Here is a 27671-nt window from a genome sequence, read left to right on the forward strand (position 1 = left end):
AAATGTGGTCACATATATTTACTCCATCATCCACAACAGTAGGAGCAGTCTATCTTTCCAGCTTTGGGTGGTAACAAATATCCACACATATGTATTTTTATTTTTGGTACTGGGGATTGAGCCCAGAAATGCTTTACTACTAAATTATATTTTTAATTTAAGACAAGTTCTCAATTGCCAGCACAGGTCTTAAAAACTTGTAATCCTCTTGCCTCACACAGTGATTACCAGCATGGGCCATTGTGCTTGGCTTTTTTTGTTTGTTTTTGAGGTACTGGAACCCATGGATGCTCTACCACAAAGCTACATCCCCAGTCCTTTTACTCCCAGCGACTCAGGAGGCAGAGGCAGGAAGATCACAAGTATAAGGCCAGTCTCGGCAAACTTGATATGACCCTGTCTCAAAAAAAATAAATAAATAAACAACACAAACAAAAAACACAAACAAACAAAAACACTGGGGATATGGCTCAGTGGTGAAATACCCCTGAGTTCAATCCTCAATACAAAAAAATAAAAAAGATTTTCATGCAAGAAAGCTACCTTTCAACTAAAATAACCATAGTACACGGACTCAGGTAAAATATATATATATGTATGTATGTAATTATGAATTCTTGCTTACCTGGGCTGCATATGTAACTGCTTCAAGCTGTAAAGCTGATAACCAGCCATTATCAATGGTCTCTTCAGAAATAGATGTTTTGTACCAAACATCGGGAGGAGTAACACTGGATAAAGAGCTAGTTTCCACTACAGCATCTGGGTGACGTAGGCCAATTTTTACTAGAAAAATTTTAAAATACTTCATTTATAACATTCTAATAACATTTCCAGTTTTATTCTAACATTTTTCTTAAAACAAGAAAATAAATACTCCAAGGTTGTAGAGAAAAAGTTACTGATAATAAAGTAAATAAATTTGGCTAAAATGAGTAACAACTGCATATGGTTTGAACAAAGACACAATGATAAGGTCTAGTTTTAAAACTCAGGAATTAATTGGGCATTGTGGGCATGTGTATAGTCCCAGGACGTCAAGACAGGAGGATCACTCCAGTGGATGAGTTTAGAGGCCAACCTGGGCAACATAGCAGGACACTATTTCAAAAAATAAATAAAGTGGGGCTGGGGATGTGGCTCAAGCGGTAGCGCGCTCGCCTAGCATGCGTGCGGCCCAGGTTTGATCCTCAGCACCACATACAAACTAAGATGTTGTGTCCGCCAAATACTAAAAAATAAATATTAAATTCTCTCTCTCCCACTCTCTCCCTCTTAAAAAAATAAATAAATAAATAAATAAATAAAGTTAAAAAAAAAATCAAAGACACGAATTCAGTTCACACCATTAGGTTTTCCAGAAATAACTCATTAATCCTAGGTTATACCTCACTCATTTCATTCAGAGAAATAAATCTGTAATCTGATTTTACTTTGAAAGGAAAACCCTACCTATAATATTAAAGAACAATTAACTCCTCACAATGTACAACACTAATAATTTTAAATGGTGGCAAATATTTTCTGATTAAATAGTAAATATTTTCAGTCATACAGCTTCCCCTGTAACTACTACAGTGGAAAAGCAGCCATGGACAGTAAATACACCAACGAGTATGCCCATGTTTCAACAAAACTTCATTTACTAAAGCAGGCAATGGTTTGGATTTCATCTGCTAACCTCTGGTTTAAAAGGTCACAGGCAGCTGGGCTCAGTGGTGAATACCTGTAATCCCAGCAGTTCAGAAGGCTGACACAGGAGGATCTCGAGTTCAAAGCCTGCCTCAGCAATGGTGAGGTGCTAAGCAACTCAGTGAGATCCTGTCTCTACGTAAAATACAAAATAGGGCTAGGGATGTGGCTCAGTGGTCAAGTGCCATGGGGTTCAATCATCGGTACCCTTGTCCCTCTCAAAAAAAAAAAAAAAAAAGACAAATTCTTGACCCTCTCAAAAAAAAAAAAAAAAAAAAAAAAAACAGACAAATTCTTGACCCTTGTGTGAAAACTTTAAGTTTAGAAGAAAAAAACAATTCCTGACACCATACCCACCCCGTTTGATATTCTTTTTTTTTCTTCTTTCCTGTAGTGGGGGTTAAACTGAGGGTCATTCAACCATTATGCCGCATTCTAACCCCTTTTTTTATTTTGAAACACAGTCTCAATAATTTGCCCAGATTGGTGTCAAATTTGCAATCCTCCTGGCCCCAGGCTTCCAAGTTGGTGGCATATATGTGTACATCGCCACTCCTGGCTCAAACCCAATGGCTCATGCATGGTAGGCAAGCACTCTACCACAGAGCCACAACCCTGGCCCAGAAAACTCATTTTAAATATTTAGTGTATCAGGGACAACATGAAGTTGGTCAACAGAATTTTAGTTCAATTTAAATATTACTATTGTAGGGGCTGGGATTGTAGCTCAGTTGGTAGAATGCTTGCCTAGTGAGCGTGGGACACTGGGTTTGATCTGCAGCACCATATAAAAATAAAATTAAGGTGTTTTGTCTATCTAATACGAAAAAAACCAATAAAACACTTTTTTCCAACATTTTTTAAAATACCTTTGTTAAACCCCAGCCCTTGGGCTGGGGATGTGGCTCAAGTGGTAGCGCATTCACCTGGCATGCGTGAGGCACTGGGTTAGATTCTCAGCACCACATAAAAATAAAATAAAGACATTGTATCCACCCAAAACTAAAAAATAAATATTAAAAAAAAACCCAGTCCCTCCAAAATTTTTTTAGATTTTTTTTAGTTGTTGACAGACCTTTATTTTTATTTATTTGTATGTGGTACTGAGAATCGAACCCAGTGCATCACACATGCTAGGCAAGCGCTCCACCACTGAGCTACAATCCCAACTCCATTTTTTTTTAGTATTTATTTTTTAGTTGTAGTTGAACACAATACCCCTATTTTGTTTATTTATTTATATGTGGTGCTGAGGATCGAATCTAGTGCCTCACGTGTGCCAGGCAAGCACTCTATTCCAGAACCACAACCCCAGCCCAATAAAAATATATTTTTTAAAAAATAAATATTAGCAACTTTTTACAAATTTTAAAATTTATAAAAGATATTTCCTAAACATAGATTTTCACCCATGATATTACCCACACAAAATGAAAAAGTAAAAATTTCTATATAAACACTTAAAAATAATTAAATTTCAACTTTATAGAGTGGTCACTGAAAAAATTAATCATGGATATTATAGGCAAAAACTGTGTTAAGAAAAATCAGTGATTTTTTTTTAAACATTTATTTTTTGGTTGTAGTTGGACACAATACTACCTTTGTTTATTTATTTTTATGTGGTGCTGAGGATGGAACGCAGGGCCTCACATATGTTAGGCTAGTGCTCTACCACTGAGCCACAACCACAGCCCAAAAATCAGTCATTTTTAAATAGCACAAGTTATTTAAAAGTCCAATGTCTTTATGCTTTTGAATAACCTGTGCAAAATATACATTATTACATATATTTACATCTCTACAATTTGTTTCGATTTTATAAGCTCTACTTATTTGAGCAAAATAAACTTTAAACAAAATATAACCCAAGAATTTCTTTTTTTGGTACTAGGGACTGAACCAAGGGTATTTAAACACTGAGCCACATCCCCAGTCCATACTTTATGTTTTGTTTTGAATCAGGCCTCACTAAATTTGGTGAAGTTGGCTTTGAACTCAAGATCTCCTACCTCAGTTTCCCAAGCTGCCGGGATTACAGGCATGCACCACCATGCCCAACTATAACCTAAGAATTATTCATCTTAGTTTTTAAAAAACTTCAACCTGGGGGCTAGGGTTATGGCTCAGTGGTACAGTACTTGCCTAGCATGTATGCATGAGGCGCTTCGTTCGATTCCCAGAACTATATAAAATAATAAGGAAACAAAATAAAGGTATTGAGTCCATCGACAACTAAAAATATTATTAAAAAAAATCTTCAATCTATAACAAAGTTTTCAAATTGTGTAGAGGAAAAAAAATCCTCAGTAAAACTTTCATATAGCTTTATTTATTCTTATGGTACTGGAGACTGAATCCAGGGACCCTCTACCACTCAGTTATTTGCTCACTCCTTTTTGTTTTTTATATTGAAATAAGATAAAATTTCAATTTCTCAGGCTTGCCTCAAACTTGCAATCCTTTCTCAGCCTCCCTCCTAATTGAGATTATAGGCAGGCATCATTGCACCCAGCTAACGTAACTAAAACACATTATAAAACTTATATTAGTCAAATCCTATGGTATTCAACACTAACAAGTTCTAATGGATAAAAGTGTGTACGGGAGCCAGGTGTACTAATGCATGCCTGTAATACCAGCTACTTGGGAGGTTAAAGCAAGAGAATTACAAATTCAAGGCCAGTCTAGGCACTTTATTAAGACCTTGTTTCACAATAAAACAATATGGAACCAGATGTGTGGCAGATGCCTATAATTACAGTGATTCGGGAGGGTGAGGCAAAAGGATCACAATTTCCAAGCCAGCCTCAGTAACTTAGCAAGGCCCTAAGTATCTCAGTGAGACTGTGTCTCAAAAGAAAAACTAAAAAAGGGCTGTGTCTGAGAGGTTAAGCGACCCTGGGCTCAATTCCCAATACCACAAAAAGATAGTGTAGAGAAGAGTTATTTAAATTCCAGAGGAACCCAGAAGTCTTATAATTTTGACAAATCTCAAAGACTTACACTTTATTGGCATATATTCAGCATAGGTTTCTGCATGACCCATTTCTTCTTCATCTTCTTCCTCTGGTTCATCTTCCTCTTTTACAACAGGAACCTTCTGTAACAAAGAAAGTATCATCAATACCAAGTCCAGAAGCCAGAGGCCCAGCCAACACAGAAAAACTATTCTGCGGGAATATCCACAATCTTTATACCTGGAAAGTTTGTAATGTCACCTCTTGCACATTTCCTAAAACTTAAGTCATACTTTGCAACTTCCCTGCTTCTCTAATGATAAGCACAGCCAACAGCAACCCACTCTACTCCTTACAGACAAATCAGTAACCACAGGGCTCCAATCCCTTCAGTCACCATTATCTGGAACTATTTTTCCCTTCAATACTACCTCTCTGTTACCCACATCTCACTCTAATCTCAGTCCTCTCCTCATTCCAATTCCAGTGCTAGAAAGAACAAGGAATGTGAAGACTAAAAGTGAAATAGCCCAACACAGAGTCCATGCAATCACAGCAGGACTAAGTCTCACATCGGGACCACCTTCTCATTCCACTCCCTCGTGTCTTCTTTCCCTCAGATGCTAACATCAAAACCCAAGAGATTCTGGAGTTTAAAGACTCTTCAGGAGTACAGAGAATTTACTCAAGACTTCTGTATCGCCACAATCACAACAAGCACACATAAGGTGGCCACAGACTTCACTCTTCAAACCTAACACACTTGAGGGTAAAATGGAGTGCTATAAACAATTATACTAAGAAACAAAGAATAAACCAAGACTGTCCCTGGTAAACCCAGGGAATGGACCAAATGTTACAGAGAAGGGAATGAAAAGGGAATGGGAAGATCCTAACATGTCTTTCTTCACTACCAGTAAAACCATTAAACAGCTCCTTATTCCAGGAACAGCAGAAAAAATGTTGTGAAACTCAAGTGTATCAAGAAACCAGAGGGCTGGGATGTGGCTCAAGCGGTAACGCACTCGCCTGGCATGTGTGCGGCCCGGGTTCAATCCTCAGCACCACATAAAGATGTTGCGTCCGCCAAAAACTAAAAAATAAATATTAAAAAATTTCTCTCTCTAAAAAAAAAAAAAAAGAAAAAAGAAATCAGAAAGGGCTAGGTTGTGGCTCAGTGGTAGAGTACTCGCCTCGGACATGTGAGGCTCTGGGTTGATCCTCAGCACCACATAAAAAGTAAACAAATAAAGATATTGTGTCCATTTATAACTAAAAAAAATTTAGAAATATTTTTAAAAAGGGCTGGGGTTGTGGCTCTGCGGTAGAGCATTCGCCTTGCACTTGTGAGACCCTGGGTTCGATCCTCAGCACCACTAACAGTAAATAAATGAAATAAAAGTATTGTGTCCAGCTATAACTAAAAAATAAAACATAGCAAGGAGAAAGAGGCAGAAAGCCTAGTCAGAAATTCTAGAGTAGAGAGATCCCTGAAAGGTAAGGCAGGTTTATTTCTCTCGTTATTTGCCTGAACCTGGAGAATATGCCACAAAGATGCTCAGTGTGAAAAGGAAAAGGGGTGTGTGTACCTGTGAGAGCGCGTGGGGGACCCGCTAATCAATACTGACGGGATCCTGAGATTGAATCCAAAGTACTCCAAAAGTTCTTAGAATTACACCAAAATGAAACCTAATTTCAGAAACTGGAAACCAATGGGACTGGCCAGAAAAACAAAACTGATTCCCAATTCTGTTTTTTTTTTTTTTTAATATTTTTTGTTTTTTGGTTTTTTTGGTACTGGGGATTGAGCTCAGGGGCACTCGACCACATCCCCAGCCCTATTTTGTATTTTATTTAGAGACAGGACCCCACTGAGTTGCTTAGCAACCTGCTTTGTTGAGACTGGCTTTGAACCTGCTATCCTCCTGCCTCAGCCAAGCTGCTGGGATTACAGGTGTGCAACACCACACCTGGCATCAGTCCCCTTAAAAAAAAAAAAAAAACAAGTTTTAAATAGGTTGTCACTAAGTTTGGCCTTGTACTTATGAATTCTTCTACCCCAGCCTCCTCAGTAGCTGATACTATAAGCACGCACAACTGCTGCTCACAGTTCAACACCATTTCTAAGCCAAGTGGTTGTGAAATGGCCACTAACAACAAGTTTTGGATCAAGGAGATAATGGGTTGAGGGAAACCATGACTCCTGGGCAATGCCTGCCAACACACAATGCAGACATTCACTACTCAACACTAGGCAAATTTTACTAGGCAAAGAATGCGGGCCTAGGGCTGTCAGATACACTGTTTTTCAAAAATCAGGATTTATGTGGCAGCAAAAAATTCAAAATTATTCAAAATATTGTAAATGCCAAAGGGGGAAAAAAACTGTCACCTAGTTTTGGTTCACAGATTACCAATTTGCAATGTATTAGGTGTTTATTCACAAGTAGACTAACCCATAACTTTTAGGATACTATGGGCAAACTGGTCATGGATTATAATGGGAACATGAGTAATAAATATATCAAATGTCTCTAAAAGAATAATGCTTTGCTACTGTTATACTAAATAAACTGGATGCTGCTAGTATGTGGTCTCCTGGTCCCTATTCAAAATCCAAGATACAGGTGCTGTGCAGTCTCCAACTCCATATTCCATGCCCAAGTCCTAACAATTCTTTAGTGTTCTGTACACAGCCACCTCTCATTTTCTTTTTTTTTCCTCTTTCCCCTTGCTCTTTTCAAATTCCCTCCTATAATTCTCCTAGGTTAGTCCCTCATTACCTCACTTTTAGATTACTAACCAGTCTTCAACGTGCCTCTCCCCCTACCCATCCTGAGTCACTAGCGGGCTTCTCCCTTTCCTCCAGTGGCTCCATCAAACTGATGTTCTTTAAGCTCAATTCAGGGCCCTCCATAGAACCTCCATCTTTCACTGCAAGTTCTTCCTGCAAATCATACCTCCTCCATAGGTAAAAAGCTTCATGGAGGTCTCACCTTCCTCCAAACTCATAATCTCCATTGTGAGGATCACACTGTACATTCTGGTCAACCTATACTACTAGTTAATTCAGGTGGTTGTCACATTTTATGTTTATGGGAGGGAGGGACACCAAATAACATTCTTCTTATAGAAATCCACTCCACTTACAACATTATCCACAGAGAAGTTACTAATATTTAAAATCAATTGACCTAACACCTACCACATTTCTAATATAAAGAAAAAAGAGGGGCTGGGGATGTGGCTCAAGCAGTAGCGCGCTCGCCTGGCGTGCGTGCGACCCGGGTTCGATCCTCAGCACCACATACCAACAAAGATGTTGTGTCCGCCGAGAACTAAAAAATATTAAAAAAAAAAAAAATTCTCTCTCTCTCCCCCCTCTCTCACTCTCTTTAAAAAAAAAAAAAAAGAAAGAAAGAAAGAAAAAAGATTATCACAAATTATTCATATATAAATCATTATACATGGGAGGCTGAATAAGGAGCATCACAGGTTCAAGGCCTGCTTGGGCAACTTAGTGTATCCCTATCTTGAAATTAATTTTTTTTTTTTAAATGTGCTACAGATACTGGGCCCAGTGGTGCACACCTGTAATCCCAGCAACTCAGGAGGCTGAGACAAAATGGCAAGTTCAAGGCAAGCTTCAGCAGCAATATGGGGCCTAAGCAACTTAGAGAGATCCGGTCTCAAAAATATAAAAAAAATTTACAAAGGGCTGGGTATTCAACTCACTGGTTTAAATCCCCAGTTAAAAAACAAAAAAACAAACAAACAAACAAAAAAAAACTAGGCTCGGGAGGCTGAGGCAGGAGGATGGTGAGTTCAAAGTTAGCCAGAGCAACAGGAAGGTGATAAGCTACTCAGTGAGACTCCATCTCTGAATAAAATACAAAATAGGGCTGGGGATGTGGCTCATTGGTGAGTGCCCCTGAGTTCAAAACCTTAACCCCCTTACCCCCAAAACCCCTGCAGCTCTGCAGATGTAGCTCAGTGACAAGAGTGCCTACCATGCACTTATACTACAAAAAATAAAATAAAATCCTCAGTACTACCATAAATAAAATAAAAAAGATGGGGCTGGGGATGTGGCTCAAGCGGTAGCGCACTCGCCTGGCATGCGTGCGGCCCGGGTTCAATCCTCAGCACCACATACAAACAAAGATGTTGTGTCCGCCAAAAACTAAAAAATAAATATTAAAATTCTCTCTTCCCTCTCTCTCTCTTAAAAAAAAAATAAAATAAAATAAAAAAATAAAAAAGAAATCATTACACAATCTGATAGCTCATTCAGGTTCAATAGTAAAATGAACAGTTATCAAAGATTTTTAACTCTACATTCTTTTTACGTTCTTTTTTCCTAATCAGGTAAAATTCATAACAAAAACCTGTCAAAGCTACGTGTAATGTCAATTCCTATCAAACACATAATTTTATAAAATCATCCAGTTTGGTGATTTTATTTACTCTTATGAGGCTTAAGCTTCTCCCATATTTACGTAACACTTCTCTGTTCAAATCCTCCTGAGAGTTGCTCTAAAGAACTTAAGTATACTTTCATACTACATAAAAACAGATAAACCTTTTGAAACTCACCAAGGTTGGGGAAAAACTTCTCATTTTCATGTCATTTATCCATATTCTTGCTACTTCTTTATTAGAAGACTCTTTCTTCACTGTACCATTACTTACATCAGCTGAGAGGGAGAATATATTCATATATTAGAACAAAATCTCAATTTCTTTTCCTAGTTTACAAATTTAGATTTTTATCCATTTCATAAAGGACATCAATATGCCTATTGCTGAATTTAGTGTAAATGCGGACACATTCCAAATTATTGTGTCTTTATGCAAGAATCAACTTTAGAAAACAAGTAGTTCAAAAGAAATCCACAGAGTGGTGTGGGGGCACACACCTGTAAACCCAGCTATCAGGGAAGCTGAGGTAAGAGTACCGCAAGTTCTAATTTGGTGGTTACTTACTAATTTCTAAAGGAATAATTATTATTTGTAGAAGAAAAATCATTTTGGGAACTCCTTATTTCACTCTTGTCCCTGGAATAAAGATCCACACAATGACTGAACCCTTTCTTCTATACCAGCGGTTTTCAAAATATTTTTAAATATAGCACCCCAGAACCCATATCAGTTAAATCTAAACTATTTAACTGAATGGGTTTATGGAGTAGGGTGGGGCCAAAGACTATGTAACCAACCTCTAATATCCCTGAAGCACCTCTAGTATGAAGGAGTTTTGATATCACAGTGTGAAAATCACCGAGCTTGAGAGAAGGCAGGCTGGGGTTGCGGTACAGCGCCCGCCTAGCAGCACAGGCGAGGCCTTGGGTTCGACCCTCAGCACCACATAAAAATAGATAAATTAATTAAAGATATTGTATCCAACTACAACCAAAAAATAGATATTAAAAAAAAAGAGAGAGAGAGAGAATGCCAGTAAGTTTGATTAGCATCTATCTATTCTACCAAAGATTGGGAGTATTTGGGAAATTTACCACTTGGGAGTCCAAAATGAGTAGATGTAAAAAAAGTCTTAAAAAATATTAAAAATGAGGAAACTGAAACAGTTGAAAAACTCTGGAAAAAACAGTGATCATTTCAAAATTTTAAGACTAGAACTCAAGGGCTGGTGTTGTAGCTCAGTGGTAGAGCACTTGCCTAGCATGTATGAGGCACTGGGTTTTATACTCACCGCAGCACAAATACATGAGTAAAGAAAAAAAATAGTAGAGCTCAAGTGAGATCAGAACCCAAAGGTCTAAGAGCCCCAAAAGGGGCAATACCGCACAATTAAAATGGAACATGTGTCAGGCTCATTGGCACATGCCTGTAATCCCAGTGGCTCATGAGGCTGAGACAGGATTATGAGTTCAAAGACAGCCTCAGCAAAAGCAAGGCGCTAAGCAACTCAGTGGGACTCTGTCTCTAAATAAAATACAAAGGGCTGGGGTTGTACCTCAATTGGTAAAGCATTTGCCTTGAACGTGTGAGGCACTGGGTTCGATCCTCAGTACCACATAAAATCAAATGTATCCGTCTACAACTAAAAAAAAAAAAAAAATACTTAAAAAGGACAAATATTAAATAAAATACAAAATAGGGCTGGGGATGTGGCTCAGTGGTTGAGTGCCCTGAGTTCAATACCTGATACCCCCCCCAAAAAAAAAGTGGAACATGCAAAATCATCGTGTCTGCCATGTTTATACTTTCAATGTCCTTCCCATCAGGAAAAAGATGATCCTTTCCTACAAACCTTTTTCTTCAGCATTCACTTACCATCTTTCTTTATTTAGTCCTATTCTAGTTTGTTAAGTTTTTCAGATTACATGCAAGGATGACCTTGATTTGCAGGCTTTCATCTTTTAAAAATTACTACATTGAATGTGGGAGAACTTCTTCTACCAGATGTTACTCAGCAAGCTCCAATTTATTCTGTTTTTCTCTTCAAACTCTCTTCCCAATGGCATACATCCTATCTTTGAGTTACAAGGGCATAAACTAATTTGAAAACTAGGATACTCAGGGAACACCTCATATAAAAGGGGCAGGCTTCCTCATTAAACCCAAAGACCTGACTCAAAAAAGTGGCTTCCACTAACTGCTGACCACCTCAAAATCCCCAGGAGCCATCTAGATGCTGCCTGAACTTTGGCCCTGTCAGGCCACCATCCTAAAATCCATGGCAGGAAAGGAAAACCAGTACTGAGACAATTAAAATTATTACCCAAGTATCCTTTAGCTGTTGGGATATAGCTGTTGGGTATAGTTAGATCAGAATGATGATGCAATGGTATGGACCCAACACAGAGATAAAATTAATTCTACATTATCCTAGAAACACTTCTTAATAATTTTTCAGAAAGCCCTCGCACTCTACTTAATAAACACATGAACATTACAATTTCCAAGCTATCAATTCTGCCACAAATATGTACTGTTCATAGCTCCAACAAACAGAATAAAGTTCTTAGGAAGGAGAAACTGTCCACTTGAAATCTATCATCTTAGACTGGGGTTGTAGCTCAGCAGTAGAATGCTTGCCTAACCATTCTCAAGACCATGGGTTCTTCACCCAACACCATGCAAAAATAAATAAAATAAAATAAAAATCACCACCTAATTTGAAGAGCCTGATGCAATGCTATGTATATACTAGTGAAAAATCATCAGAAACATGTCTTAACAGCTCACATTTTATCTTCCTACTACTAGCCCCTTCATCCCCATAAAATTGACAAAAAAAAAAAAAAAAAAAAAAGCTATGAACACCCATTTGTATGCTGAAACTATAAAAACAGTGGCCAGCACAGGTTATAGCTGAAGTCAGAGTATCTCCAACGGTGCGCACCAGAGGACTATTATAAAACAGGACTCAACACTGGGGGACTTTTATATAACAAAGATTCAAGACAATCTTTAACCCAATGAAGGAGGGAAGGCAAGTCTCTCCCTCTTACAGGTTAACTTTTTATTTTTTAGTCTTTTAAAACTATACTGCTAGGACAGAAGTTGTGGCTCAGTGATAGAGCACTTGCCTAGCACAGGTGAAGCACTGTGTTTGATTCTCAGCATCACTTACAAATAAATAAATAAAGGCATTATGTCTATAACTTAAAATACATTATACTGCCAAAGTTTGAAATTGTAATAATTAAAAAAAAAAGACACATTATTCTATTTTACCCTTAAAAATTACCTTGGCACACTTACTGGAAGCTTCCTCTGACCACTCCATTTAAAACTTATTTCCTCCTACCCACACACACATTTTCACTTTTCTCCATGGTTCTAGTTACTCTGATATACTATGTAATTAATTTTTTTAAACTACCTGTCTTTCCCACTAGAAAGCAAACTCCTTGAGTACAGAGTTTTTAGTTGTTTTTTTTTTTCTTCCTAGTTATAGACTCAAAATTCCAGAAGAGTGTCTGGCACCTAATACACATTCAAATATTTGGTGAATGAATGAGCAATAAAAGACACTAGAGAGAAGAATTAACTATAAAACTGACATTCCTTATGTATTTTTTTTAAATTTATTTACAAACAAATTCCTTAAAAAGGAGCGGGTCAAGTCATTATTGAGGGGCTGGGTTTGTAGCTCAGTGGTAGAGCGCTTGCCTAGCACAAGTGAGGCCCGGGGCTTGAGCCTCAGCACCACATAAAAACAAACAAAATAGGGGCTGGGGATGTGGCTCAAGCGGTAGCATGCTCGCCCAGCATGTGTGCAGCCCGGGTTCGATCCTCAGCACCACATACAAACAAAGATGTTGTGTCCGCCAAGAACTAAAAAATAAATATTAAAAAATTCTCTCTTTCTCTCTCTCTCCTCTCTCACGCTCTCTTAAAAAAAAAAAATTAAAGACAAGAAACTTAAAAAAAAAATAGTTGTAGAGATTACCTACAACTATAAACAAATTTAAAAAAAAAAATCATTGTTGAGTTTTTCCCACTAATATTCTGAACCTGTTCTTTTTAATATTTATTTTTGTTTTCGATGGACACAACACTTTTTTATGGTGCTGAGGATCGAACCCAGCGCCCTGCGCATGCCAGACAAGCGCGCTACTGCTTGAGCCACATACCCAGCCCTGAACCTGTTCTTAATTTGAACATTATAATGGAGATGGTTGCACAACTCTATGAACATACTAAAATCCACTAAATTGTATACTTTGAAAGAATAAATGAGCCATGTTGGAATGCCTCTAATCCCAGAAACTGAGGAAGGCAAGTCAGAAGGATCTGACTGAAGCCAGTCTCAGTAATTTAGCAAAATCCTGTCTCAAAATAGAAAATAAAATGCTGGGGATATAGCCTAACATATGTGAGGCCCAGGGATTGATTCTCAGCATTGCAAAATATGTCAATAAATTCATTTATTCATTAAATAAAATAAAGGGCTGGGGATGTGGCTGGGTGGCAGAGCACTCCTGGGTTCAATCCCCTGTACTGCAATAAATAAATAAATGGCTATTTATCTGAACTATATGTCTCTCCAAAAAAATGGAAAAAAAAAATTATGGGTGCTCATTCTTCAAAGAAAATATAACAATTTTATATTGAAAGTGTATTACTGAACAGGTGTGATGGCACATACCTATAATCCCAGGGACTCAGGCAGCTAAGGCAGAAAGATCACAAGTTGGGAGACCAGCCTCAGCAACTTAACAAAACCTTATCTCTAAAAATAAAAAAGGCTTGAGAGGGGCTGGGGTTGTGGCTCGGAGGTAGAACACTCGCCTAGCATGCTTAAGGCACTAAGTTCGATCCTCAGCACCACATAAATGTAAGATATTGTGTCCACTTAAAAATAAAAAATATATATATTAAAAAGGGGGGGCAGAGGGCTGGGGATGTGGCTCAAGCGGTAGCGCGCTCGCCTGGCATGCGTGCGGCCCGGGTTCGATCCTCAGCACCACATACAAACAAAGATGTTGTGTCTGCCGAGAACTAAAAAATAAATATTAAAAAATTCTCTCTCTCTCCTCTCTCACTCTCTCTTAAAAAAAAAGGGGGGGGGGCAGAGATGTAGCTCAGTGGTAAAGCACCCCCTGGGTTCAATCTCTAATATCAAAAAAAAAAAAAAAAAAATGTATTACTGAATCAGAGTACTTAAGACAACTACCCACAAGCGATGAAGCCAAGACAGATAAAATCATAAACCATGTAAGTTTAGAGTATCTAAGTATCTAGCCAGATGTGTGATGGTGTATGCCTCTAATCCCAGCAATTTAGGAGACTAAGGCAGGAGGATCCCAAGTTCAAAGCCACACTAAGCAACTTAGGGAGGTCCTAAGCAATTTAGTGAGACCCTATCTCAAAGGGGGTGGTGGTGGAGAGGACTGGAAATATGGTTCAGTGGTTAAGTGACCCTTGGTTCCATTCTCAATACCAACCCTCCTTCCAAAGAAAAGCCTGCTACCTCAAGTATGGTCCAAAGACCACCAATAAAACATCTCTGGAGAACTTAGAAATGCAGAATCTTGGGCCTCATTCTAAATCAGACTCTGCTCTTGAACAAGATTCCCAAGTGATTCATTCATAGGCACAAAGTGTAAGAAGCACTGATTTATGGATTAAGAAAAATGTTAATAGTTATTCAAAATATAAAAACAAGATGATCTCATATTAATGTAGCTATTTGATAATTTCATACACTTCACTGCAGAGTTTCCTGCTCTACCTCGGCCTCCAAATGTTTGCTTCCCTTGGATTTCGAATGTTAAAAGCATACAGAGCAAGGCAGATAATGCCTCTTTCATGCCCTGTTCTTTTGAGACCCAAGTAAATCCTTAGAAAAAACAAAACATTTTGACATAGCTTACCCAAGACAGAAAATGATACTGCTGAAAACAGACTTACTAGCTGCTGTTGCAACTGGCTGAGCAATATTTGCAGGTGGTTTCAGTTTCATAAGTTCATTAAGACTATTATTTTTGAGTAGATCCTTCAGTTGAACCTGCTCTTTTGAAGGTGCAGAAGTCATGGCATTTCGTACTACTGGTGCTGAGACGGAAGGGCGTGTATTTGCAGTAGTCTGGATAAACTTTGTTAGAGTGATGGTTTGCCGATTGGTTGTAACAGGTGGTGTTTTAGTCATTACAATTGTAGATCCCAAGGTTGGAAGCTGATTTATTTGATTCAACACAAACGTTGTAGTAGATGGAGGCTGCTGCTTAGGAAGGAAAATAAAACACTTAAATACTGACAATATTTTCTTCTCTAACATAGTCTTTACCTATAAACATGGTAGAGCACTTCACTTCTAACTTAATAAGGTTAGCTATAAATTACCAAGTTAAAACATAGCACTTTGAGGAAAAGAAGGTATGGTAGTAAGGTGACATTTTATATAAACATCAAGTCAGAAAACATAAAAAGAAGTTATTCCAAGCAAACCATGATATACAATAATTCCAAATAATATAGTTAGTAACAGAAAAGATTCCTAATGCCAGCACTGCCCCAACTAGGTAGATAACCTTAGGCAAATCACTTAAACCACTGGAGGTGTGGGTTCTCTTGCAGCCCATTTTCCATTTTTAACATTCTATGATCCCTGTTCAATGATTCATTATATAAGCTACACTATTATTTAGAACTTAAAATAACAAAAGCAACTGAACCAGGTAAACTGCAAACACTGGTGATAATGTAGGTGCTAGTGAGCCTAACACAAAACCACTGTTTTATTTTTATTAGATGGTAAAGTAGGGTGGAAATAAACCCCCAAAAAGGGGGGGATGCAAATCTATTACCATTAGTACAATTGAGATAGTTTTAAATGTCTTTCCTCCTCAAACTATTTGTCCATGAGTCTTTTAATAAAAATCTTCTTCTGGATTACAATTTATTACTTTTTTCTTTGGGAGGGAGTGCGTCCTGGGGATTGAACTCAGGGACACTTGGCCACTGAACCACATCCCCAGCCCTATTTTGTATTTTATTTATAGACAAAGTCTAAGTTGCTTAGTGCCTCACTTTTGCTGAAGGTGGCTTTCAACTCAAAATCCTCCTGCCTCAGCCTCCTGAGCCACTGGGATTACAGGCATGTAATACAACTCAATGACAATACAAATTATCAGATGTTAACAGTTGGTCCAATAACATTTTATCACTAGGTGTCAGTTAATAATTTCTGTGCTTAAGGTAATGTTGGAAGAACTCTATAAGTAAAGCATAATTACAGCTGGGCTTGTGTCACACACCCAGCAACTTGGGAGGCTGAGGCAGGAGGATTGCAAATTCAAAGCCAGCATCAGCAACTTAGAATTTTTCTCAAAACAAAACAACAAAAAAAGGGGCTCAGAATGTGACTCAGTGATTAAGCACTCCTGGGTTCAATCCCAAGTACCAAAACAAAAAAAGGCTGGGGGGTAGGGGAAGGCAGACTAGGGATGTAACACAGAGACAGAATTTTGTTAAATTCAATCCCCAGATTTCCCCCCCACACAAAAACATAACAATCTCATGAAAATTATAATATCAATGGATAGAAACTGAAATAAACAAACAAAAATGAAAATAATGAGATAATGTACATTTCATCCTTATTTCATCAGTTTTAAATGGTTTGTAATAATTTTTTTTTCTAATTACCATTGATCAACACAAGTGACAAGAATCAAAAGTTTTTAAAAAGCAGGAGATAACAGTAGGATATTGGGTGAGTATTAAAAAAGGAGAACTGGTGAAATAAAACTACTCCATACTCAAAAGGCAATTTTCTTGCTACAATCCTCAACTATTTTAGAATAATGCCAAATCTGGACAATTCTTACCCTCACATTTAACAGTGCGGGAGTAGGTACCGTCTCTGATTCTTGTTTAACAGGAACTGCTGCTTCCGTCTCCAAACCTAGTTCTAATGCACTAAGTGGCACCGACTGGAGAGAAAACACATCAGAGAAAGAAACAGGAGGACAGCAGTAAACTCTGTTTCAAGAACAAGAGTTGCATTTAACAAAAAGAAAAATACATGTGTGTATGTGTGTGTGGGGGGGGTGGGGGTGAGACTCAGTGGTAAAGCTTGCCTAGCATAAAAAACCCTGGGTTTGAATCCCAGGGGTGGGAGTCAAGCTTTACGTAAAAATATGAAATCACTAATACCATGTATTGCAAAGCTATTTTTGCAGGCATAAAAACTCCACTATATTAGAATCTTATTTTTTTATTTCAGAGAATGGACATAGAGAAGACCCAGAAAAATGTCCCTATATAACTACAAAGACAACCATAAAGGAGATTAATGATACTCCCTCAAAAACTCAATAAATTCATCTCTTATGTTTATAAATATATAATACTATATCTTGGTTTTCATTGCAAATATTTTCTACCTTATGAAGACAAATACTCAACAGAAAAATACATGTATACTTAAAATTAAAAATTTAATAGTATCTATTTCTATAAGTGAAAACTACAAATTAAGAAAAAATTCTACTCTTTTAACAGGCTTAAAAAACTTACCTGCTGAACTGGAGTGGTAGGCGTTGGAGTTGCAAGCCCTGCATCTCCACCATCAATATCAAAGAGGTCATTTGGACTGATTCCACTCTCACTCAAAGCAGCAAGCAGTAAATCTTGCCCTGGTTCCACCATCTTTAGGACAAAATATTAAATAGTAACATAAAAAAAAATTAACATTTCTCTAAATATAAATAATCTATCATTCAATATTTATGAAGAACCTGATATATGTCAGGAAATGAGAAAAATAAGAATAAGTCTTCAATTCCAGAAAGCTCAGACTGAAATGGAAAGGACAGAAAAGTATGTCAACCACAGCAAGAATATGTCTACAAAACTCCATGGAGTTGGGGGGGAGCTGGGGTTGTGGCTCAGTAGTAGAGCACTTGCCTCCCACATGTGAGGTACTGGCACACATAAAAATAAATATATTGGGGCTGGGGATGTGGCTCAAGCCGTAGTGTGCTCGCCTGGCATGCGTGCGTGCAGCCCAGGTTCAATCCTCAGCACCACATACAAACAAAGATGTTGTGTCTGCCGAAAACTAACATATTCTCTCTCTCTCTCTCTCCCCCCCCCCTTAAAAAAAAGAAATAGATTTATGAAATATATATATGTAATGTATATATATATAATATTACATATATACGTAATGTTAAAATAAATAGAATTTTAAAAATAAAATAAATATAGTGTGTCCGTCTACAACTAAATATGTGTGTGTGTGTGTGTATGTATATATATATATATATATATATAAAAATAAAAATCCATGTGGGGCCATGTGCGTGGTGAACCCCTGAAATCTCAGCAGCTTAGGAGACTGAGGCAGGAGGACTTCATGTTCAAAACCAGCCTCAGCAAAAGCAAGGCAAGTGAGACCCTGTCTATAAATAAAATACAAAATAGGGCTGGGGATGTGGCTCAGTAGTTTAGTGCCCCTGAGTTCAATCCCCAGTAAACAAAAACAAAAAAGGGGTTGACCATGGGATCAGAGAAAGAAAAAGTGAACTTTGCCTAGTTAGAGAGATGATAAAGATAACAGAGACCTAGTCTCAAGGAGGAAATCACCACGTGGACAAGACTCTCTGAACATCATGAAGGGATGAAAGAATTTGGCACTCGTTAAAAAGTATGATTTGGCTGGGAATGTAGAAGCCTTGCCTAGTATGACCGAGGCCCTGGGTTCAATCTCCAACAACACATATACACACACATACAAAAAAAAAAAAACTTATAATTAATCATCGTGGGTATGAAAGCTCATAAGTTAAGTAAGGGTTTCAGATAATAGATAAAGAAGATATCACCCACAGTACTATCCACCATTCTAGAGGGTTCACTTAATCCTGTGGGTAATACAGGTAACTAAAGAGTTTTTCAGATGGATGACCACTTGAGACAGTAGACTTGCGATTTAGAAAGATTACTCAAAACCAGTGGGGAAGCAAATATAGAGAAGAATCAGACTAAGATCAGAAGCAGGAAGACATATTGGAAAACTGCTACAGCAGACCAAGAGAGAGATGACAGATCTGAATTGCAGGGAGAGGAGAAAATATCCCAGGACAATTAGGAGAAATAATACATCAGACTTAAATATAAACTCAGAATGACTGAGAGAATATAACACATTCCAGAGAAATTAAGAATTAACGGACAATTAAGAATTAAGCCATAAAACAGGGGTGGTATCGCACAACTGTAATCCCAGCAGCTTGGGAGGCTGAGGCAGGAGGATAGAAAGTTCAAAACTAGCCTCGGCAAAAGTGGGCTGATAAGGAACTCAGTGAGACTCTGTCTCTAAATAAAATACAAAATAGAGCTGAGAATGTGGCTCAATGGCCAAGTGTCCCCAAATTCAATCCCAGAACTCTCACTACCACTCCCTTAAAAAAGTTAAGCCACGGGGCTGGGGATGTGGCTCAAGCGGTGGCGCGCTCGCCTGGCATGCGTGCGACCCGGGTTCGATCCTCAGCACCACATACAAACAAAGATGTTGTGTCCGCCAAGAACTAAAATAAATAAATAAATATTAAAAAGAAAAAATTCTCTCTCTCTCTCTCTCCTCTCTCACTCTCTCTTTAAAAAAAAAAAAAAAGTTAAGCCATGAGAAAATGAAAACGTCAAAGTTAAGCCAGGATGGGGCTGGGATTGTGGCTCAGCAGTAGATCGCTCGTCTACATCTACAAGGCCTTGGGTTCGATTCTCAGCACCATATAAAAATAAAATAAATACAATAAAGATATTGTACCCAGTTACAACTAAAAAATAAATATATAAAAAAAGTTGAGTCAGGAAATTTTAAGGACAAGTTATGTGAAGTGTTATTTGGATTTTGTTTTTGCAGTGGGAGTGGTTAATTTAGGAGTAAACAAGTTCATTTTAAGTTGGGGTTTTTCAAAATATAATGATCTTAGGAGCCAGAAGAAAGGGAAACAAAACAGTGTTTTCTCAGTTTTAACTTTTCTCAATCTGTCTGAAATAACCAATTTATATATATAAACATGAAAAATCTGACTATACTTATTTTTCTCAAAAAAATTAATTGGGGGTGTAGTTCAATACCAGCCTAGCATGCACTAGGCCCAGGCCCTGGGTTCAATCCCCAGCACCACAAAAATAGAACCCAAAAGAAACTTTGCCAACAATTTACAGAGAAAGAAAAAGAAGTGTAGAAGAGAAAAAACATTTTGAGCAGGAAAGAGCAAGATAAGGAAACTGACAGTGACTAAGTATGTTCCACAAACCTGATACAATGCCAGGCTCCTCATATACATTACCATCAGTAAACTCACAACCACCCTGAATAAAATAGGTAATTTAATTTTTACCACTGAAACTGAAGTTCAGAAAGCTTAAATTACCTAAATTCACTCAACAGGGAGTGGTAGAAGATTTAAAATCTACATAGTTTAAACTCTTAAAGGCCATGGATCTTCTTTTTTTTAATATTTATTTTTTAGTTTTCAGTGGACACAACATCTTTATTTTATTTATTTTAATGTGGTGCTGAATATCGAACCCAGCGCCCCACTCATGCCAGGCGAGCGCACCACCCACTTGAGCCACATCCCCAGCCCTCATGGGTCTTCTTTCCAATGAGTAGAGCTGATGTTAATAACCTAAGAAGTTTCAATACCTTATTTTGGAATAAATGCCTGACTGAGATTGAAACTGAAGGGGGGCTGGATGGAGGGGCACTTGCAGATAATTCTAGCTACACAGGAGGCTGAGGCAGGAGGATTTCAAATTCTAGGCCAGCCTCAGCAATTTAGCAAGAACCTGTTGCAAAAAATAAAAAAGGGCTGGAGACATAGTTCAATGGTAGAGTACCTCTATGTTCAATACCTAGCACCAAGAAAAACAAAACAAACAAACAAAAAAAAAAAACATGAAGGGGCAAGGAACAAAGTACTAGACAGCAAGATGAAAATAATATGAGGAAATGGCTGGGGAGGCTAAGGCGAGTTCAAAGTCAGCCTCGGCAATGGTGAGGCACTGAGCAAATCAGTGAGACCCCATCTCTAACTAAAACACAAAATAGGGACTGGGATGTGGCTCAGTAGTCGAATGCCCCTGAGTTCAATCCTCAGTAGCTCTCTCCACCCCCCCCAAAAAAAGAATACGAAGGAATGGATGACAGGGACACAAAAAAGGAGAAATGTCCCAATATTCATTTACAATAAAATTTATCCATTTTTCTAATGTAAACATATTTGATCATACTTTACAATTATCCTAGTACATGGTACCTAGAGCTCTAAACTAATGCTTTAAAAACATTTTTAACCCACATTGGTTCATTAGAACCAATGATCTGTGGGAACAGGGTCTTGGGCCACAAGCTATGCTTTTTTTTTTTTTTTGGGGGGGGTACTGGGGACTGAACCCAGGGGTGCTTTACCACTGAGCTATATCCCCAGCCCTTTCTATTTTTTACTTAGAGACAGGGTCCTGCTAAAGTTGCTGAGGCTAGCCTTGAACTTGCAGTTCTCCAGAGTTGCTGGTATTACATACAGAGTTGCATCGCCACACTCTTTGCTATGGTTAATCTTGACTTAAGAGTAATAAAACTGGGCTGGGGTTGTGGCTCAGAGGTAGAGTGCTCGCCTCACACATGCAAGACCCTGGGTTCAATCCTCAGCACCACATACAAAAATAAACAGGTGAAATAAAGGTGTTGTGGGCTGGGGATGTGGCTCAAGTGGTAGCGCGCTCGCCTGGCATGCGTGCGACCCAGGTTCGATCCTCAGCACCACATACCAACAAAGATGTTGTGTCCGCCGAGAACTAAAAAATAAATATTAAAAAAAAAAAATTCTCTCTCTCTCTCTCTCTCTCTCTCTTCTCTCACTCTCTCTTTTAAAAAAAAAAAAAGAAATAAAGGTGTTGTGTCCAACTACAACTTAAAAAAAAAGAGTAATAAAACTTCAGAAACTATCAAAATATTATCTATTTTTTGTAAAATTAGAAATCACTGGTTTACATTTGAAATAAAAGAACGTTTTTATTTTTTAAGAAACAAGGTCTTAGCTGGGTGTAGTAGCATACACCTATAATCCCAGGGGCTCAGGAGGCTGAGACAGAAGGAGTGTGAGTTAAAAGCCAGCCTCAGCAAAAGCAAGGCGCTAAGTAAGAAACTCAGTGAGACCCTATCTTTAAATAAAATACAAAAAAGGGCTGGGGACATGGCTCAGTGGTTGAGTGCCCCTGAGTTCAATCCCCAGTACCCCTGTCCAGCAAAAAAGAGACAGGGTCTTGCTATGTTTCCCAGGCTGTTCCCAAACTCCTGGGCTCATGCCATCCTCTTGCCTTAGCCTATTCACCACACCCCAAAGTACTGTTTTAAGGCAGCAAATTCTAAACTACAGACCACAGAGCCCTTGTAGTTCAATAGATTCATTAATCCATCATACCAAGTCCTGTGTATTTATACTCAAAGTATAGAAATACCATTTATTAATGAAATATTAATTCACTAAAAAAATGTTATAGCTTTTTGAAATGTATTTTCTTAACAATGAGCATTAAAAGTACAAAACTATCATCATGGAAAGGAATTGTGGGGAGAGATTTTGATGCTCATTAAAGACAGCAACATTTATAAATAACACTCAGTGATCAGCTCAGAATTCACTCAGAGGAATCACAATCTAGCTGTTTCAAATGTATTCAAATACTAGAACAGGTTGTACCTCATAAATATAAAAAATTTTTACATGTCAAATAAATAACAATTTGAGACTCTTGGAGTAGTGACCATGTCTACAAAAGACATTATTTTGCACAAGCTAACAGTGAATAAGTTCCTAATGTAATATGCATCCTATACAAAAATGGAACCTAAGAATCCATTCTCTCAGCCAACTGGACACAAATTATTTTTTCTTGGGGTGAAGAAGAAAAAGAAGCAAAGCATACTCCAATTCTCTAACTCTATTAAAGAAAACTCTGAAATTTAATTATATTTCTAATTCTGAAACTATTATAAACATATGCAATTTCAGTTCTCAAGCAGATAGAGCCCTTAAAAACTTATAGTAGCCCATCTCGTTTTGTAAATAAGTAAGACTTACTCCTGGGAAGGAAAACATTTTCACTTTGAATCCACAAAGTATAATGTAAATGCTAAATACTGTTAGATGTTAAGAAAATCACATTAGTATGTTTAAAAAGAAGTTCACAGACCTCAGGTGATACTTACCATGCAGCAACCTAACCCCCAAATTATCACAAACAATAGAAAACTGTTTCAACTTTTATCAAAAGTGTATGTGAAAACATCACTTATTTCAAAATAGTACGCCTATGAAAATTTCTATGATGAATAAGAAATAAACACCTTTGGCAGGAAGAGAATACTGAGGAACAATACCAATCAGAAGACAGAAAGGAGACAGCTCCCATTGAGATTATAAATACTGAAATGGGACAAGGTTTTTTTCATTGAAACCTAAAGAGGATCCTTATGGCTCTAAGCAGATACAAGGGATACATATCTGTAAGACAAGAGCACAACACAGAAGTTGAGGACTGTAGGGTCAGACATCATCCACTAATGGTATAATGGTCAAGTAATAACCTCCTGACTCAGTTTCCTTATTTTAAAAGGCAAATAAAAACAGAACTTCCCTTCTGGAACTGTTGTATTGAATAGTGAATGTGATGCTACCTACAATAAATATTTGCTACTAGTTACTATCATTTTGACAAACTTGAGTATTATGATAAAAAAAAAAAAAAGTTTTGTTTTATTGGAACTGGCGATGGAACCCAGGGGCACTCTTCCACTGAGCTACATCCCCAGCCCTTTTTGTTTTTTTTATTTTTGCATTACTGGGATTGAACCCAGGGGAACTTTACCACTGAACTATATACCCATCCCTTCTTAATTTTATTTTGAAACTAGGGTTTCCTAAATTTTCCAAGCTGGCTTAATACTTGTGATCCTCCTGCCTTGGCCTCTCAGTTACTGAGATTATATGCATGCACCATCATAATCTGTATTTTTCAACACCTACTAATGAACACTGCTCAATAAAATATCCCCCACTGTAGAAATATATTCATCTCCCCAAAATATCCAAGGGACAAGAGTACCATATTTTCAGTAACAGTTAATGAGTTTTCAAATCAATGGCTAGTATATTTACCCATTTAATAATAGAACAGAAAATTATCACAGAGAAACGTTATTTTGTGAAATATTTGTTATTTGTGTATACACATATACACTACTTCACAATATAAAACATTTCTTACTGTGGATGTAATACAAATATTTGTAAATCACCACTCTAATTTGTTGCCTCTCAAGAAACAAGTAAACAAGTTAGTTTGATGGATTTTACACTATATCTTACTAATATAAAACAGAGTTCCTGCTCTTCAAGAGCCTTTCCACTGACAGAAAAATTCAGTGATATCCCAAGATTACCTTTTTTTTTTTTTGGGGGGGGGGGTACTGGGGATTGAACCAGTGGTGCTTTACCACTGAACTACATCACAAGTTATTTTCATTTTTTGAGAGAGTCTCACTAGATTGCTGGGGCCACCCTGGACAACTTAGGGAGACCCTCTCTCAAAATAAAAAGGACTAGAAATGTAATTCAGTAATAGAACACCTCTGGGTTCAATCCCCATTGGGGATTGTGGGACAGTGGGGGAGAATGGGACAGATAAGTTAATCAATTAGCTTATAAAAAAGATGATTACAAAAAGTTTAGGATTACATCATTTTGTTATTGATTGGCTACTTAATGTGAAAGCAATTTCTTTCAAAAACTATCTTCACACCAACTTTAGGCAGGCAAAGCATGGGATACCAAAGAGACTAATGTTTGCTCTAAGTTCTATTCAATGAAATCAGACCTGAGTGTTCTTATTCTTCACAGGTGGCAAGTCTCAACTCAAAACTCTAAGAAATGCAATAAAATATCTGTGGATGAAGTCTTCTGAAGCAAATCACCTCTAAGAGCATGAAAAGAAATCTCCATGCAGCCCATTTTTAAATAACAATTTCAGCAAAGCTCTGGAAACATATATTGCCTAGTATTAACAGCATTCAAGGAATGAATAATAAACAACTACTTAGGCTCTCCTTTTTAATACTTCTCCAGTAACTAAAATTAAGTTTTAATTAAAACTTAAGGGAGTTGCATGGAATAAAGATTGGGAGCTAAGTAGAAGCCAAAGAAAAGATGTCTTCTGTCAGGAAAATTTTAGAAACAATTCTTTACAAGATGAAAGCACGTCTGTTCCTTGCAAAATTCACGTCCTACTCCAATGACCAGTAGCAAATTCTGCATTTCATCCCAGAAATTCTGTAAAAGCTATCTTTTGTGCAATGATATGGTTTTTCCCACTACTTATGAAAATCAATTCTTGATCACTGGAAAATACGGGGAAAACAGAATCCATCTGCAAGTGCTAAGTTGATTCCAGCTGGGGCACTTAAGAGTTTGACAGTTTGCTGGACCCCCTTGCCCGGCTCTTTAGTATTCTTTCATCCCAAATTCAGGCTGTCTGGAGAATATGAAACATATAACTTAACATAAACTGCTCGCAATGAACTTTTAAAGGTCAAAGGGAACCAGATTTTAACCTTCCCTCAACACGTGTTCAGCACAAACTTCCGGGTGCGGTTACAATTGGCTGCGCAATTCAATGGATAAAAACGTTGCTTTATTTGACTCTCATTTTCTCGCCCGTTCTTTTCCCACGTTTCTCAACCAGCGACTCCCAAAAACAAAAGCCTCCCACAGTAAACGGACCACGCACATAAATAATGCTTGTCTGTGCGAGGATCAAGTTAGTGGTCCGCAAACATTAACCCAACAGAAGCACAAAGCCGGGTGGAAAGGGGAGGAGCTGGATGCCAGGGTCAGAAAAGAAACAATCACAAGGGTTCACGAATATCCAAATCTCCTCAGCGGTTAAACCGATCCCGAACTACTTCTGGGAAACCCGTGAGCAGACACTGCTCTGGGGAACTTTGAATGCTCGGTACACAAGCACTCCGAAAGCAAGCAAATGCCCAACCGCCATTCCCTCGCCTGTGTGCCTATCCTCAGGGTCTACAAGACGAGCTTGCTGGCTCGCTGGAGGCAAAACTAAGCTAATCGCGGGGCGAGGAGTGAAAGGAGCCTCCATGTGTCCCGCCAACCTTCTCCGCAGCCCTAAGGGCTTCTCGGAAAACCGCCGGCGAGGCAGACAGACTCAGGAAGAGGGACCCGTCGCCTCCTTTCCTCGCCCTAAACCGGGACCAAGGCTCGGGCAGGAGGACTTGGAAGGACCCCGAGCTCACTTTCCCCGCTGGTCCGGGACCTCGCCACCGGGTCGTGCGCGGAAGCAAAGGGGGCGACCCGGCGCCACCGGCGTGCGCAGCCCCCGCCTCCCCAGCCGCAGGGGTGCCTCCGGCTCGGGACAGCGGGGCTCCCGAGGCCCGAGAGCCCCACGCGCGGCGACCGTAGGGCCGGCGCTGACGGCGGAGGAAGCGAGAGCAGAGGGCCGCCGCCGGGGCCCTGCGGCCGCGGGGGTCGGCGAGCCAGGAGCGAGGCCCTAAGCCGGAGCGAGGTGGTTACCCCCCCCAGACGGCCCCACACGGACCCCGAGGAAGGTGGGAGTGGGAGGCTGTCCGGGAGGACGAGAGTGGAAAGAGAAAAGGGTTAAGGGGAGGACTTACTTTCCTCGCGGGACCCGACGCCAGGACAGCTTCTCCCCGGGGGTGAGAGCTTTAAGAGCCAGAGGCGACTGGAGCGGAGGCGGCGGCGGCGGCGGCAGCGGCAGCGGCGTCCGGCTCTGCCTACCTCCCCGCCGCCATCTTGACGCCCCTCCCCCAGCCCCCCGCCCGCAGGGAGGGGAGGGGCGGGGCGACGGATGAGGCACCGCGCGCACGCAGCCCGCACCGCGTCCCACGTGACTTCCTCTCCACCCCCACCCCGCGCCCTTCGCCCCGCCCCCCTCCTAGAGTCCACCCCCCCCATCTTGACCGCCCTCTGCCTTCGCCAACAAAAACGGACTCCACTAGCTCTCGCTAGCCAAGTACCAGTGATCGGATCCAAAGGAACTCCGGAACCCAAACGGTCCATTACCGCGGCTCTGGGGTGGGCGAGGGGTAAGGGGGCCGGGTTTCCGAGAAGGGGGAGGGGAGAAAGCGAAGGCCACCTAGGACAGTCACGTGTCTACTGCTTCCGCCGGCTCTCGCTGAGACCTCGCGAGAATACCGTTCCCCCTCCCTTTCTCCCCTGCGGGCTGTCGGGAAGAAGGTCGGCTTTCTGGGGTTGCCACCAGGAGGTCAGCGGGTGGGCCTTGCGCATGCGTCCCGTGCCAGCTTTCAAAGTCCGGCTAAGGAGGGGCTCGAAGCTATTTTCAGAATCCTGTTGGTGGGTTGCTATGGCCCGCAAAGTTACCTAGTGGTGTTTCTGTCACTTGGAAAAGCTCTTCAATGCCTAGCCATCCTTGGATAATATTCACATAGCCAGTGCTTGTTAGACTCGTTCAAAGCACTTTATTGAGAAA

General features: G+C 39.3%; 1 protein-coding gene across 5 annotated transcripts in view; it reads right to left on the reverse strand.

Moving 5' to 3' along the window:
- The window catches only part of SBNO1 (strawberry notch homolog 1), a 57421-nt gene extending 29975 nt beyond the window's left edge, over positions 1 to 27446 (reverse strand). Inside the window, exons 1-7 of one of the 5 annotated variants that reach the window (XM_081288460.1) lie at positions 27199 to 27446; positions 17649 to 17780; positions 16958 to 17062; positions 15039 to 15348; positions 9249 to 9349; positions 4699 to 4795; positions 626 to 786 (exon numbers count right to left, since the gene is read on the reverse strand). In XM_081288460.1, coding sequence (XP_081144586.1) covers positions 626 to 786; positions 4699 to 4795; positions 9249 to 9349; positions 15039 to 15348; positions 16958 to 17062; positions 17649 to 17780 — 906 coding nt within the window. In that variant the 5' untranslated portion in view covers positions 27199 to 27446. Of the gene's footprint in view, positions 1 to 625; positions 787 to 4698; positions 4796 to 9248; positions 9350 to 15038; positions 15352 to 16957; positions 17063 to 17648; positions 17781 to 26835; positions 27155 to 27198 lie in introns of those variants that run through there. The other 4 variants (XM_081288461.1, XM_081288459.1, XM_081288463.1 and 1 more) reach the window with 4 other exon arrangements.
- Between the last annotated feature and the right edge of the window lie 225 nt (positions 27447 to 27671).

Source organism: Spermophilus citellus, assembly GCF_964194105.1.
Source record: "Spermophilus citellus genome assembly, chromosome: 3".
Lineage (NCBI taxonomy): Eukaryota > Metazoa > Chordata > Mammalia > Rodentia > Sciuridae > Spermophilus > Spermophilus citellus.